At 34.5% G+C, this 15,663-nt stretch overlaps 1 protein-coding gene across 1 annotated transcript; it reads right to left on the bottom strand.

Moving 5' to 3' along the window:
* Positions 1-6,758: 6,758 nt before the first annotated feature.
* LOC114277869 (plasma membrane ATPase 4-like) lies at positions 6,759-10,568 on the bottom strand. The gene is made up of 8 exons (XM_082908322.1): positions 10,479-10,568; positions 10,412-10,417; positions 9,145-9,330; positions 8,879-9,055; positions 8,452-8,633; positions 8,139-8,320; positions 7,648-7,735; positions 6,759-6,936 (listed from the first exon to the last, which is right to left on the bottom strand). Exons 1-8 carry the CDS (start codon positions 10,566-10,568, stop codon positions 6,759-6,761), a joined length of 1,089 nt encoding a protein of 362 aa, XP_082764448.1.
* Between the last annotated feature and the right edge of the window lie 5,095 nt (positions 10,569-15,663).

The following is a 15,663-nucleotide window of genomic DNA, read 5'->3' as shown; positions in this document are numbered from 1 at the left end:
ATTCTGTATGTGTTGCATTAGCCGCTTTAACATGAACTAGGATCACACATGTTTGCTAACTAGTTTATTGTTTTGGCACGGAGTACGATGTAAGTATTTATGCTTTAGCATCTCGCATGCGTGTGAATGTTAACATGATAGCATGCTTACCATGTGGCTAGATGCTTATGTGTTAGACTGTTTGAATGCCTGTGGGTGGAGGTTGGATTGTTTGAGTTGGAAAAACTCGTTAAAATCCGTATTTTAGCCTACTTGCGAGTAGCAAATTCCAAAGTACTTTTTTTTAAGACAAACGGTTACGCAATACTTATTTCCAAATTAGGCAATCTAGTCTATACTTGTTTGTTGTGCGCATAATATAGTAACGCTAGGCTAATAATTGGAATAAGAACACATAACGTTTTCAAAAACGGATATCACGGTTAGTAGAGGCCGATCTTCGGATCGGGCGAGAGGGGGTGCTCATAGCTGACCTTCCCCAATCGTACCCTAGCTCCCGAGCCGAGACAACTCCGGTGATGACGGACATGTGGCCTTCGGCACCGAGTCAGGGTTTCCTAAATTCTCCCATAAAAAATATTTAGGTGGCGACTCTGTATCTGGCAAAGCAGTCTATGTTTGGCACTTCCTTTTCTAAAAATCTATTTCTGAAAACGATTTGCCAGATTTGGACTCTTTGGTTCAGATTAAGAACCGTGACAATTTGAGAGTCCGAACTGTAGTAACCCCAAAATGAACAGAACGGGACTCACCCTCCCGGGGCGTTTGGGGACGTCTACAATAATAAGAAAATCACACAGATGCGGGATACTAAAGCACAAAAACTTACATATTTACTGGGGTCCTGCAAATAGGCACAAAAACAAAATTAGTAAACATGCATGATCCTATAGACAAGATCCTAATGCAATTCACTCATGAAATGCAACTAAAAATCCGACTTCTAGTCTATGACACGTGAATCATCTCAAGACATGGGGTAGTGCACAAAATCACATATTAAACGATTAAATCCACAAATGCAAATTTAACCGATTCTTCAGGCATAAAACATGGATGCAAGGCATGGATATGATGACAAGCATGATATACCACATACGTACAGATAGGGAAAGAAAATAAAAGAATGGGATAGAAAGAAGCAAGAGTGGGGAATTATTACATCACTTTGAAAATTACGAATCCGAATAGGAAGGAGAGGAAACATATTACAACAAAAGTAAATCTTCACAAACACTATCTAATTAACAGAAAACAATAAAAACAGAAGTTGCAGGATGCCTCGGAGACCGTCAAAGACTATTCTACTCATCGCCGGGAGGCTGCTGGGTTTTGTCCAAGAGAAAGTGGCTGGCAGACCAAATGATGAGCTAGGTAGCCACAGAGGTGTCGACCGGCCAATTAGGCCAGATTGAAAGATCTGTTTTGTTCAGACACCAAAAAAACAAACGGAATATATACAAGTGGCTCAACCAACCACTTTATAACAGGATTATAACATGAAATTAAAGCAAGAAAAACAATAGAAGAAATATAAGAAAATGAAAAGTGTACAAAATTTACCTTCTAAGGAAGGATTTGATTTCTAAACTTCCTTTTGATTACCCTCAAGTTTAGGAAGTGTGTTCTCAATTCGAAATTTGAAAATTCGAAATTCTAGTTAGAATGGTGTTTTTGGGTGGTTTAATAGTGTGTGGGGGGGAGAAAGTTACAACTCTCTATTTTTCTCTCTTTCAAGGAACACTCACTCTCTTTTGATCCAGGCTCAAGAATATGGCTCTAACAGAATTTATGGGATGGTTTTGAATATATAAAACTTGGTATATCAGTGTATATGGAAGATGAAAGTGTTTTGGCTTAAAACATAAACTTTTCTCTTTCTCTCTTTGTCTCTATCTTTTCTCTTAATTCATTCCTCTTTTTTCTTTTCTTTTTTCTTTAGATACATTCTGATCCTCTCCATATAGAGAATTAGGGATACAAAGTCAAGGAGGTAGGAGACAAGGTGGGAGACATGGATGATGGGAAGACAATGGTGGTTGAAAATGGATGCCATTTTTTGAGAAGATCTCTCTTATGACAATGGAGGCTAATGGAGGATAATAGAGGGAGTAGGTGTATACCTCGTGCATGAATATAACAAGAAAATCTGGAATGGGCATGACCCACACGCATTCAACAAGAATTCTGCTGAAACTATCCTGTTTTTGGGCAAATTAGCTGGCCAGCCAAAAAACCTTGGTTGGTCGGCCAAAAAAGTTAGCCGTAGCTGACTATTTTGCACAAAATAGGATTTTTCGACAAAATTATCACCTTTTTCTCCTATTTCCACACTGTTCTTTGCTCGATTTCCTCAGAAAAAGTTTCATTTCAAAGTTTAAAAATGAGCCTCGGAACACTACGAAAATATTCGGAACAAAGCATGAAAAGAAAGTTTCGAAAGAGAGTTTTGAACGGAACTAAGCACTTGGCCAAAATAGGCTCAGGGTTGAGAATGAAACACAAATTCCATATTTCTTACTAAGAATTATGTGAGAAATACATTTTTGTTTTCATCATCGGGCAATCAAAAGAAGGCCCCCAAAGCCAGTCAAAATGGAGTGTCTACATCTATCCATCTATAAATCTAAATACACCTACCTTAAAGAATATATATAAACAATGACATACAAAAAGAAGTAAAATTTATATTTAAAATGTATATATAATCATTATAAATAAATAATATACAAGATTTTTGTCTTTAAAAAATGTTTGGGGTATGATTTTCAATCAGTTTGGTGTAGTTTTGTGTTATTTTGAAAAAAAAAAATGGGTTCAAAAATCTTTCCGACTTTGGTTCACTAAATAAATTGAGATTGTTCAATTTTTGATAGCCGAACAATTTAAGTTTTTCAAACTTCTATGGTTGAACATGGCTAATTAGTCAATTTTTCCCATTTGGTTTCCAAACAAACCAAACAAATCAAGATTGTTCGGTCATGTCCTTCCAAACAAACAAAATTTGTTTAGCTTTGATTCATCAAAAAAAAAACATGAATGCAAAAAGAAACTGCAAAATTAGTTGTTGGGGGGGACGTTGTAGAGTGATGATTGTGATGGTGAATGTAACGCCCTAAAATAATAATAACCCCCCATAGCATAATATTTCGTAGAATGTATAACTAGCGATATATTTACGTTCCATTGATACTCCTTAATCATACAAAAGATGACATATGCATGTATACATTCATAAATCTTAGATCCTGAATCTATAGCATATGCCATTTATAAATGAATTGGAACAAAAGGCTACATCTTTCCAAGTCAATGAATTGAAACAAAATCCTAGATCCTAGATCCTAGATCCTGAATCTACAGATAAGTTTATGCCTTAATCGTTACATCTTTCCAAGTCAATGTTTGGGTACAACAAAAGTGAGTTAAACTCAATACAAATAAAGCCCAACGCTTGTACAAAAATAATTACACAATAGAAACAAAAGAAGCTCTCGGCTCTAAGTCCTCCCAAGCTATGTTCTTGGTGGAGGCATATCATCAGCACCTGAAAGTTGTTTTCCACGTAAGGTGAGCTAAAACCCAATAGAAATATTTTAACACAATGTATAAAACTTAACGAAATCATAAAGTGAATGCATATGTATGCCATTTGCCAAATATTATACTTTTTCATCTTAAAACTATGCAATGTCAATATTATATATCAATTCATGAAAAATATACTTTATATCAAAAAATAGGGTAGTGGATACAAATACTGGAAATCTGTAGATATGTGTCTACCAGTAAGCTATACAAGCACTACCAAAGCTATTTTACCAATATTAACCGAAAGGATTGGCACCTAACCGCGCAAGTTTCTAGACTTTCACTAAGGACACAGAGGCCAACATAATAACTACAACTACCCCCTAACTAGATTCACCAAGGTATATAGCCATTTTTCTCAAAAACAATACATTTTTAATGTTTAAGTATAAACCAATGCTCAGTGCAAGATGTATGAGTAATTAGTTTCAATTAAACAAATCCTCATGCAATTTCTACAACAATCAAAGCAATTCTCCATAGATAGCCCAAATAGATATTTTTACTCAATAGATAATTTTCCAACAACAGATACAATCTCATAATTTTCAAAATGGGAGCGATAATACATATCCAACTCTACTCTCATCATCAATAGATGCATTATTCTTATCTTTTCAAACCCAACATATTTTCCTTTTCTTTCACAAATCAAACATCATTGATTCTCAAACAAAATCTCATTTACTTTCAAAGTCATATTTAAGGAAAGATATTTCTAACATTTCAACACAACTCAACAATATACATACTTCCACAACCTTTCTCAGAAATTTATTTAAAAAACCCTTCTATTACATTTCAAAATCAAACCCCAAGTTTAATCCAAAATCCGCAAATCAATAAACATTTTTAAAGAGCAAATAACTAAGCTAAGAATCATACTAAAAGTTGAAGAAATCCCTACATTAAGAGTAAAAGAGGAAAAGAGCAAGCGTAGAAGTTTGACAAGGCCGAAAATGAGATTCTCTACGATGAAAACAAAGCTTTCAACGAGCTCTACCTTTTCTCCAAGAAACTATAGAGGAGAAATCAATAAATTAGGAAGTATTTGGGGTTTTAAGGCAAGAACTAGAGAGAGAGAGAGAGAGAGAGAGAGAGGATGAAGAAATTAGGATTTGGAGTGTTTTAGAGAGAGAGAGTGAAAAAGTGACAAAAAATCTCCCTTTTTCTGAACTGATATACGCACAGACTGCTCGAGTGTCAGACACAATATGTAACACCGCTCGAACGACTAAAAATGCCCCTTGAGTGCATAATGATCCCCTTTTGGAAGTTCAGACCTGCAAATGACCGCTCGAGTGAAGATCACCAATTTCCAGAAGTTTTATAGGTCTGCAAAAATACTGAGAGATCTCAAAGACCGCTCGAGCGACCAAAGTATCGCTTGAGCGAACTCGAAGTGAAAAAGGGAACAACTCTTTTGAAAAACTAATTCCCAACCTATTTCAAACACAATCACCAACTCAACTCAACTATCAACAAGATGATAAATGGCATAAATAATAATTAAAGATACGAAATCCCGGATCTAAGAGCACGAAAAGGGTCAGGTCTAAATTGGAACCGTTATAGTGAAGGGTTGAGAGGTGACGGCCATGGCATTGGGGTTGCAGAGTGGTGATCAGAGATAGTGGTGGCGACGACGACAGCAATTGTAGTAGTTAAGGATGGAAGAGTAGGGTTTAAAAAATTTTGGTTGAAATAGAAACGAGTAAGTTAGGAATAAGGTACATGTAGAATAAAAGAATATATAAAGAGATGAAAAAAGATTTTTTATTTTTATAGGAAGTGGTGTAAAATCAAAAATGTTAGAGACCCCAAAAATTTTACTAAAATTTCTACTAAATGTCTCATATGAGTATGGGAAATTTTGGTAGAATTTTTGAGGTCTCTAGCATTACTGGAGTAAAATTGTTATGTAAATAAAATTACCCAAATTAATGAGGGTAATTCTATTTACATAATAAAATTAATTAATTACACCACACAAAAATTCAAAATTTTGACTCTCTCTTTAACACTTATCATAATACCAAGCATATCCTCATCTTTTATACCCTAACTCTACTCCACCTCCAACCAGCACCTCCGGTAGTCACTATTGCTATCTCCAATCTCTAACCCTCAGCCCTTCCACCTCTCTTCCCCACTAAAACACACATCTTCTCCGTTCAAACGATCCCTCTAGTGACTCTCTCTACTATCGCTACCACCTTTTGGCCCCTTTTACCACTACAACCCTCCATTTCCAACCCTTTCGCTGCTCTCTCTCTCTCTCTCTCTCTCTCTCTGTTTCTATCTCTATCTCTATCTCTATCTCTCACACACTGCTGGAAAATTTACTAAAAGTACTAAAAACGTCGTTAATTCTTTTTGTGACGTTTAGTACCAAACGTCGATGACGCGGCCGTCGCTATAACTTTATGACGTTTGAAAAACGTCATATATTAGTATACGCCGCCAAATGTCCTACCTAACTGTACAATGACGTCATTATGACATTTAGCGACGCTTTTGAAAACGCCATCATAAACATTTATACATTTTAAAAATCTAGCCCCCTGCGGTGGAATATAGTGACGTTTAAACGCCGCCATAACCTTTTTTTTTAATTTATAAATTTTGTTAATTTTATATGGTTGAACAAAAAAAATACCTATCAAACAATTATTAAGAACTAATAATTGATGTTTATTAAAATAATAAATAAACTAAGCTTGAAAACAAAATTAAAAATAAGAAACAATGCATTACATACCTAAGAATAGCAACAATTCAGACTTTAAATACATCGATTAAAATCAAAATGGTCAAGAAGCCCAAAAAAATTAAAAAGAAATAGAAAGCACACTAATATGGCTTATAATATTAAAAATACCACTTGTCTTCCAACTATATCCAAAGATGAGTCTAAACTATATGCAACAAGATGATACATTTGGAACCATACAGTACGCTATAATCCAATTAAACAAGATAAAAAGAATTAGAGGGGGGAAAAGGTAAAAGAACAAGAACAAATAAAAAAAAGCTTCATCATATTCCATTCAATGGCTTTTTCCCTCTCTTCTCACATAAATTCTACATGTAGCAACTTCATATCCATTAGGATGATCATTCGGAGTTAAATAGCTTCTCACAATCAAATAGAGTTGGGTTTCAAATTATTCTATCTTGTTTTCTTCCAAATCAATGTTCCATACCCCGTTGTTTCCACCGTGTACTGATCCGACTTCAAGTGGACTTCGAATATCCTTTGAAGGCATAGGAGATGGTTTGATGAGTGTCAAAGTATTATCATCCCTGTCAAACTCTTCACTTGCTTCTCCCGAGTAAGTATAGCTGCCACATGTGAAAATATTCAATGTGGAGACAAGAAAATAATTGACAATTAATTTTTATAGCATAAAAGAAGCCCTCTACGAGGAGTTTGCAACTAATTTCTATGTTCCACCATAAAATTGATCAATAGTTAGGGAGATTTTTCCTAGACACTCAAGTCGCTACGAGGTGTTATGACCTAATGTGACAACCTATCTTCAAATTTATTATTAATTTATTATAGATCGCCCACTAAGGAGGACTGCTGGCAGCGGGAATTGAACCTAAGCCGTGGAGGCAAAGTGTCTAATCCTTACCAACTTAATCAACCTCTGTTGGCATAAAAATATATACTTATTTTGTTGTCCCCACTTCTATTTGTGTTCTGTGTCAAGAGATGATTTTTCTTCCAGAATAAAAAAATGGTGACTGAAGGATGATTTTTGTATGATTGCATGCAGCATGCTTGATAAGCATGAAAAAAAGATAACTAATCCAAATGCAAGTTTGGTAAACTATAACTCGCATGAAAACTTGTTAAGGGGTGTAAAAATAGTCATCCATACACCACAAGTAAGTTGAACCTAACTCTGTTTAACTTCAAGTGTGACGTCCTATAACCTAAGAACAGTCACTTTTCAAGAAAGAGATTGCATAACCAGAGTGACTATAACTAATGCAAATCAGCATTATGAATCTAGATGGAGCACCAACAAAACAAGCATTTATAGCCTGATCAAGGTACAAAAATCAGATACAGAATTAAGTTTTAGAACATAAAAAAGAAGAATCATCACTGCCTGTTGATGCCGACATCTACCTAAATTTAATGAAGAATCATTACCCAAACTGAATGAATTACCGTAAACTAGAAAAACACAATGCAACCAGTCTTTAGAACTGTTCAAGAACCCATTTGTAATCTAAGTTGTCTAGTGGTATCGCATGTGAGAAACTAGAAACGGTGCCAATGGGTATTGAGCACCTTAGAAATCTAATCGGTCATTTTTGTGTTCGTTGATTTAGTATTCCATTTTGTTTTAGACGTCCACTTTTAATCTGTATTTATTTTCTATATAGTATTCAATTAGATGTTCAAGGAATCATCTAGACATCTTGAATTTCAACTATTTTCATGGTTAAAGAATTGTTCTAGAAATTTTTTCCGGCAACAAAACTTAAAATATATGTAAGTCAAATAAAAAGAGCAAATAATCACTCACCTTGCAACCTCAGCCCGCCTCTTGGCTTGCTCTGCAATTTCTGAAAGCTCCCTATAATTGCTCTTGTCAGAGAAAAGGTTAGTGGTTTCCGGTAGTTGAAGGCCATGTAGAGTCCTCTGTGCAGTAGCCCACTGTGCTTCTCTCTCCTCTTTCCCATAGTTACTCTTTGTAGTAAAAGCAGTCTGTTACAAAAGAAGAAAAAAAATAAGTACCAGAACTAAAGAGTCATCAGAAAACCACAAGAAAACTACAAAAATTCAAACAAAATCATATACTAAAAAATTCCCCTTTATTAGAGAATTTGAATTCTAACTTGTTCTCCAAAAGGGTATCCCAAGCTTTCCCACTTAAAGCGTAGCGGATCGCAAATTTGAGTAAGTCAAGCGGAATATATGTTACCACACTGTAAAGCCAGATGACACCGGCCCAGCCCCAACCACATCCTTCTATCTTTGCAAAACCCCATTTAGCATAAACAGCTATCAAGGTGGCAATCTGTCAAATTACAGAATAGTTTACACCTCCATTAGAACAAGCCTATCCAATTCAATTCCCAAATTCATCAGATAAGTTCAGGATTTTTCATATAGTACTTTGTTTTTTTGTATTTCATTTAAATATGTTTTTATTTTTAAAATTTTATTTTGTAAACTAACTCCATTACTATGATATCAAGCACATTGTGATAGAGATATTTGTCTTTGCACATGAATATTAGTAGGTTATTGGGAAATTCATACCAGCTGTGCGGCTACAAAAGCAAAGAGTAAGAGTAGTCCAGGGCGTTCAGCAAAGGACCAGCTGCGAGACCTTGTAACAAATATGAGAGCCTGACTCACGATACTCACTTGTAGGTACAATGCAGCCATCATCTGTTCAGGCCTCTTCTCTCCCAATGGTCTCACACCAAATTTGTCCTACATTGTTTAACAAAGTAGGTAAACAAATTGAACCTATAACATTTGGGTAAAGTTACAATTTTATGCACGAGAAAATATATTCCTACCGAGAAAAATTTGGTATCATTCATAAGCCAGAAAAATACTACTGTCATTAGTGCCAAATAGCCTCTGAGCACAACGCCGGTTGCAAATATCTCCTTCAGTTTCCAGCTGTCTAGGCTTTTTTCAGGGCTAGCTCTATAAATACTCATTTGTAACTCTATTATAGTAGTCTTGAGAGTGTGAGAAACCTATTTATTAGTGAGATCAATAGAGTGAGTTTGTGAAATTGAGTGTGAGAAACTCTTGTAATTCCTCTATTATGATCATAGTGAAATCACAACGAATCCATAGATGTAGCCCTCTCGTTAAATGAACCATGTAAATCTTTGTGTTGCTTTTGTGTGTTTAATCTAGTTTCTGTTACAGATTCATTGTTTGTGCGTGTGGTTCCTCAGGTCCAAAGCAGGAGGCAGTTTCCAGTAATTCCATGAATTATAATCCTCCTGGAACCAAGGGGGAAAATGGGTGGGAATTGAGTTAGTCAACAGAAGAAAGGAGATAAACTGACAGTACCAAAACACAATTTCTATTCAAATGAATGGTGAAGAATAACAAAAATGGAAAAATCATAGACCAGACACGGCACACTAGTGTCCTTGGGGTTAACCTCATTGAAGTGTATCCATTATTGCACTAAAAAAGATCCCTTCAGTGATTGCAGTAAAAAAGTAAATGATACCCATTTTCCTGCAATACGAAAGAACAGAACTGGTTAATGAAAATTTTTAACAATCTTGTCAGTAGAGATGTTTTTCAGAATTGTGATTCCAATTACACAATCAATCAGTAAATAATAGAACAAAAGCACACACGCAAAAACAAGACACAAGATATACGTGGTTTGGCAGAGTGTGCCTACATCTACTGCAGAAATGGAGAACAAATCCTTAATACTCAATAAGGATTATAAGAAGACTCTCAACCTCTCAATGCAGCACAGTTTTCTATAACACTCTCTATGAAACCTTACCCAAAAAAGGCCCCTTACAGTACTCTAGAGTGAATGGTAAATACAAGACACCTCACAACAAGGGAAGTAGTAAAAGTAATGAGATAATAAAATGTACAGAATTGTCCATTCTCAAACTCCAGAGACAAAAGTAAGAAATGAGAAACAAAGCAATGCAAAGCCAATAGCGTAAATCACAATGACAAAATGGAGTAAATACATGATTGCATAGATTTTTGGCCCAAAAAAAAAAAAAGGTGGCTGCAAATGAAAATATTTATTTGAATTATGGAGTCATGAATTGCAATATGCATCATTACCTTAAACTGAAAAGAATAGATTAAAAATTACAAATAAAAAAACACATAAGAGGGAGATGCAAGAAACCTTAATAGGAGAATATAGATGTGCAACACCAGTCTGTGACCAATCCATTCCAACCAAAGGCATGAATTGTCCTAGAACGTCAGAAACCATGGATTGAATTTATTCTCATGTCATATGATGGAAATTTTCAACACTTTGAAAACATGTCCAGACCTACCATACTAATTCAGGTAAGAAATTGCAAATTGATTCTTTCTTTTCTTTTTCAACATTTAACAAGAAACTTCAAAATCCCATTCTGACCAATCAAGATGAGCATTTAGCAATCTCCACTCAGTAACCGCACAGATGGAATCCATGTTGTTTTAGTACAGTATTTGCTCAAGGATATGAAGAGATGGTGCCGAAACCATGGAATTTAGTTTACTCTCACATCATATATGATGGAAACTCAACACCTTAAAAACCACTTCATTCCCAGGCCTACCAAACTAATTCAGATAAGAAATTCCAAATTCATTCCTTCTTTTCTTTGTCAACATTTATCAAGCAACTTTACAGCCCCATTCCTGACCAATCACGATGAGCATTTTTTCTGACCACCAAGCAATCCACTCTCGGTGAGCACATACATGGAATCCATGTTATTGCTGTGAGTCAGTGACAATACTCATGAATTTGAGGAGATAGTCTAAACCAGTAATAAAATATGTATATATAAATATACATACATACACATAAACATATTCATATACGATTAGATGATAACTTTTTCAATAAAGTCATTTTCACCCTAAGAGCGCTACAAGCTGGCTTCAGGAACTGCAGTCAGCCGCTTCTCTATTCAGAAAGTCCAATCTTAATTCATGAAACTCCTTAAAATAAGACTCAAAAGGAGCCAATAACAACCCATGGTCAAGAATCGATTCTGTTATTAATACACACATACAAAGAAGAAGAAGAAGAAGAAGAAGAAGAAGAAGAAGAAAGGTTTCTAAACAACTCTGTTTGTTACACAGGCCCAATTTGGAGTAACATATTCCAACAGTAAACTAGCATGATTTATGTGAGCTTGCAAAATGCAATTTACAGGGTGCCTTCTATGAGCTGAAAGAAAGGGAAAATAAGTAAGAGAAAAAGAAGGAAACAACAGCACATGATAGTAGGGATGCTCACCTTGGTAATAATGCATAGTTTTTGGCTTCCAAAATCCAAGTTCTTTCTAAGTGTTGAATCGAAATGGTCTTGTACCGAATCGCGAATCGAATCGAATCGAATCGGGAATCGTAAAGATTCGGTCACTTTTTCTAAATTACTTAAAAACATATATCTACACATTTAGATGTTAAATATATGTTATGAATATAAAATATTTAGACTTAAATCAATAAAAATATTATTTTGAATAATACTTAAAAACATATATCTACACATTTGGGGTGAATGTTGAATGAGCACATACACTGAAATAAAAATAAAAACAAAACGCTAAAGAATTTCAATGAAGTCAGTTTCAATTGAAATTATGAGGAAACAAGTGCAGTGAATTACCTCTCTGGGCATAAGAGTTTTTGGAATCACTCTGCAAAAAAATAAATAATGGAGTTTATGAGTGGAGAAGAGAGAGAGAGAGAGAGAGAGAGAGAGAGAGAGAGAGAGAGAGAAATTACCCTAAGACGTGGCGGTCACCATCATAGACAGCTTGGGAGATTAGACCCATCAACCCAACGCTCCCTCCTCCATACCCAAAAAAAAAATTATATCAATTACCATAGATATTATTAAACTTGTCTTGGCAACACTTATTTCAAACCCCTCTATTTCAGCTCTCTCCCTCTCTTGAGGCTGCAAAATTTTAGATGTTAGTCAACTAGAGGTAAATTACAAGAATATGGTGGGTAACCTTTTTTATTTCACTACCCAATAAGAACAAAAGAGGGAATAAAAATGCACACATCCTTTTTTATTTATTTTATTCTATTTGCGGGTTTGGTATGGGAATTGGAAAATTTGATATTCACCTCTGTGAGTCCAACCATACTAATTTCTGGGTGAGTGAAACAAGCTGCTGGAATGCCCAAATGGTTGAGCAGGTGATCTTTTCCACTGACTTGTTCAACAACTATATGAAGAGAGCAACGCTAAATATGCAATAGGTGTAAAATGTAAGCATATAGCCTGAAGTAGCAAATAGCAAGGTAATAACCACATACCATAAATCCCTTGTGCACTGGCAGGATACACTCATCTACTAGAACAAAACCCCGCTGTGTCACCACATTGATCTGCAGAAAAACCAATACAACACTTGAAACACATCTTAACAAGATTCTATTGTACCACAAAACACTTAAAAACTACATTATGGGTTTAAATTACAGTCTTCCCCTATTTTAGATTGTTGACTCAATGCCTCTGCTCTGTATTTTTGTTGAAAGGGTTATGGATTTTAGATTGAGATTTGGGATTTGGTTTGTTTGTTTTGACACAGATAAGGAGATCATCATACCATGATGTGATCAAGGTTTCGGAATTATTAATTCAATTATTAATAATTTTACCATCACTTGCAAGGTAAAATTTTAAATTCTTAATTCAATTCTTAATTCAATTATTAATTCAATTTTAAATTTTAAACAGCAGGTTCATAATGGTTATGAGTTTTAGTTTTTTGACAGTTCAAAAGGTGGCCCACCAGTTACATGGAGTACACCTGGGCATACAAGAGAAAGAATCAAACAACACTTCTCAATAATAGAGGTTTCTGATGGGAATGGACAATTAGCTAATTAATTTGTTGATGCCTAAAAGTGATGTTACTTTAACAATCCAGACCCACCAGCCCAAAAACAAAAAAGAGATAAGTGAAGACCTGGTTAATAATATGTTACATATTAATGCCATCAGATTTAATATTCTTAACATTCTACAGCTGTAGATCACATTGTAAGTGGTTAATACTGAACTAAAAAGGCATAGTTATAGAATTTGCCATACCAAGAAGAAAATGAAACCAAAATTGACCACGACAAGGCCCTAAGGGAAGCATTATCGAACCATTTAAAGACAAAAAAAAAAATCAAGGATGACGTATCTGTATTACTATGCTTCCAGTATATAACCAAAATACAAGTATGAGGAATTAAATGGGACAGGGAAGTTGACCTAGTGGTCCATCTAGTTGTCCCTGGTCAATAATTTATTACACTTTTTCAATGAATATAGCATGAATTGATAACAAAAAAAATAAAATAATAATAATAATAACTAAAAGGTATTGTTTCGAAAGGATAATCTCATATCTAAACGATATTGTTTCGAATGAAAAAATTCAAATCTCAAACAAATATTTTTGGATGAGAAATTTCGAATCTTAAACATATATTTTTGAAAGATAAATCTCAGATCTGAAACATATGTTTTTGAATAAGAAATTTCAAATCTCAAACATAATTTTGAATCAGAAATCTCAGATCTGAAACATGTTATTGAGTAAGAAATTTCGATTACATGAAGACATTGGTGCTTCAAACTTCAAATCTTACCTTCTTGAGGGGGAAAAAGAGATGACCTAGTCTCAATAACTGTAGCGGTATTGCCTTCAAGGAACAAGAAGAACCCCCAAAACACAACAATCTAGGGCTTTCTTTACCGTTCGAACTCAGATCTCACAACATAGTCAGGCAAGAGGAGAGTTGATCCAAACCCTAGGAGAAGAATAGACGGAAGGAAGAGCTTGAAAGAGAGAGAGAGAGAGGATACGAAACTGAGATTGTAGACGGTGGTGCTCACCGAGCTGAAGAAGGTTGAATCGTAATCTCTGAGACCGAAGGGTTTAGAGAGAGAGAGAGAGAGAGAGAGAGAGAGAGAGAGAGAGAGCGAGTGAGTGAGAGATTTGAGAGATCAATAATGAAGTTTTGAAGAAAGAGTGAGGTTCTGATTCTCAGAGTTGTGGAGAGAGTGAGAGTGGGATAACATGGTAAGACATTTGAAGGCGTTCAAAAACGACTTCTATTAATAAACGGTACCGTTTTAATTAAATCAAAATGCGACGTTTATAAAGCGTCGCTAAAAATTAGAAAAAGTGACGTTTATAAAAACGCCATTAAGTAAACGCCGCTAAATCCCATTTTTCCTGTAGTGACACGTAGAGATGGCAATGGATAACCTACCCTGTAGGTATACATGGAGACCCAACCCAAATATATGGGTTTTCCTCTCTTTTTCTTATCCATTGGGTAGGGTAGGTGATATTCTTTAAATATCCACAGGGGATGGGTTGGGGATGGATACCCACTAATTTCCCCATATGTTTTTTTTTTTTTTTTTTAAGATTCATAACTAAAACTAAATATACATTCAATCTTTTTTCTTTTTTTTATTTATTTATTTTTTTAGGTTCACAACCAATTTTTTTTTTTTTTTTTTTTTTTTAAGATCCACAACCAAAGCTAAATATACCTCCAATCTTTTTTTATTTTATTTTTAAGGTTCACAACCATTTTTTTTTTAATTTTTAAGATTCACAACAAAAGCTAAATATATATTTAATTTTTTTCCTTTTTTTAATTTTTTTAATTTTTTTTAAGGTTCACAACCATTTTTTTTTTTTTTAAGATTCACAACCAAAGCTAAATATATATTTAATTTTTTTTTCTTTTTTTTTAAATTTTTTTTTTTAAGGTTCACAACCTTTTTTTTTTTTTTTTTTTTTAAGATTCACAACCAAAGCTATACATTCAATCTTATTTTATTTTATTTGGCTCAACAATAAAATCAAATACACATTAATTAACATTGTCACATTATTCTTGTCAAATTTTATGCATATCTAGAATTTTTTAAATTTATTTAAAAAAATTAAGGACATTGTCTAGTGTAGGTTTCGGTTTGCTTTTCTATGTTATTTTATTTTGTTGTGTATTGTAATTTTCAGAATGGTTTGCTTGTTCTGAAATTTCAATTAACGAGTATGAATCTATTTGTTTTATGTTATCACACAATTTATACAACATATATATATATATATATATATGAATGTATTTGAAAATAAGGAAATTGTAGAGAATCAAAACAAGCATGAGTTGTGATTGGTTAGAAATGATGGGTACATAGATGTGGGGATGTATTTTCTGAATACCAACACGTGGCATGGTGACGCCGACGTGTCAGCCGAGGTGCCACGTGCCCTGGTAGTTAAGCCGAGGTAATCTCGGAAAAGCCGAGGTCATCTACGAAGATATCG

This window comes from Camellia sinensis, chromosome 15, assembly GCF_055761805.1.
Source record: "Camellia sinensis isolate YWXY chromosome 15, ASM5576180v1, whole genome shotgun sequence".
In the NCBI taxonomy this organism is placed as follows: Eukaryota; Viridiplantae; Streptophyta; class Magnoliopsida; order Ericales; family Theaceae; genus Camellia; species Camellia sinensis.
Note: the sequence above shows the minus strand (reverse complement) of the source record. Positions and strands in the feature narration are given on the sequence as shown.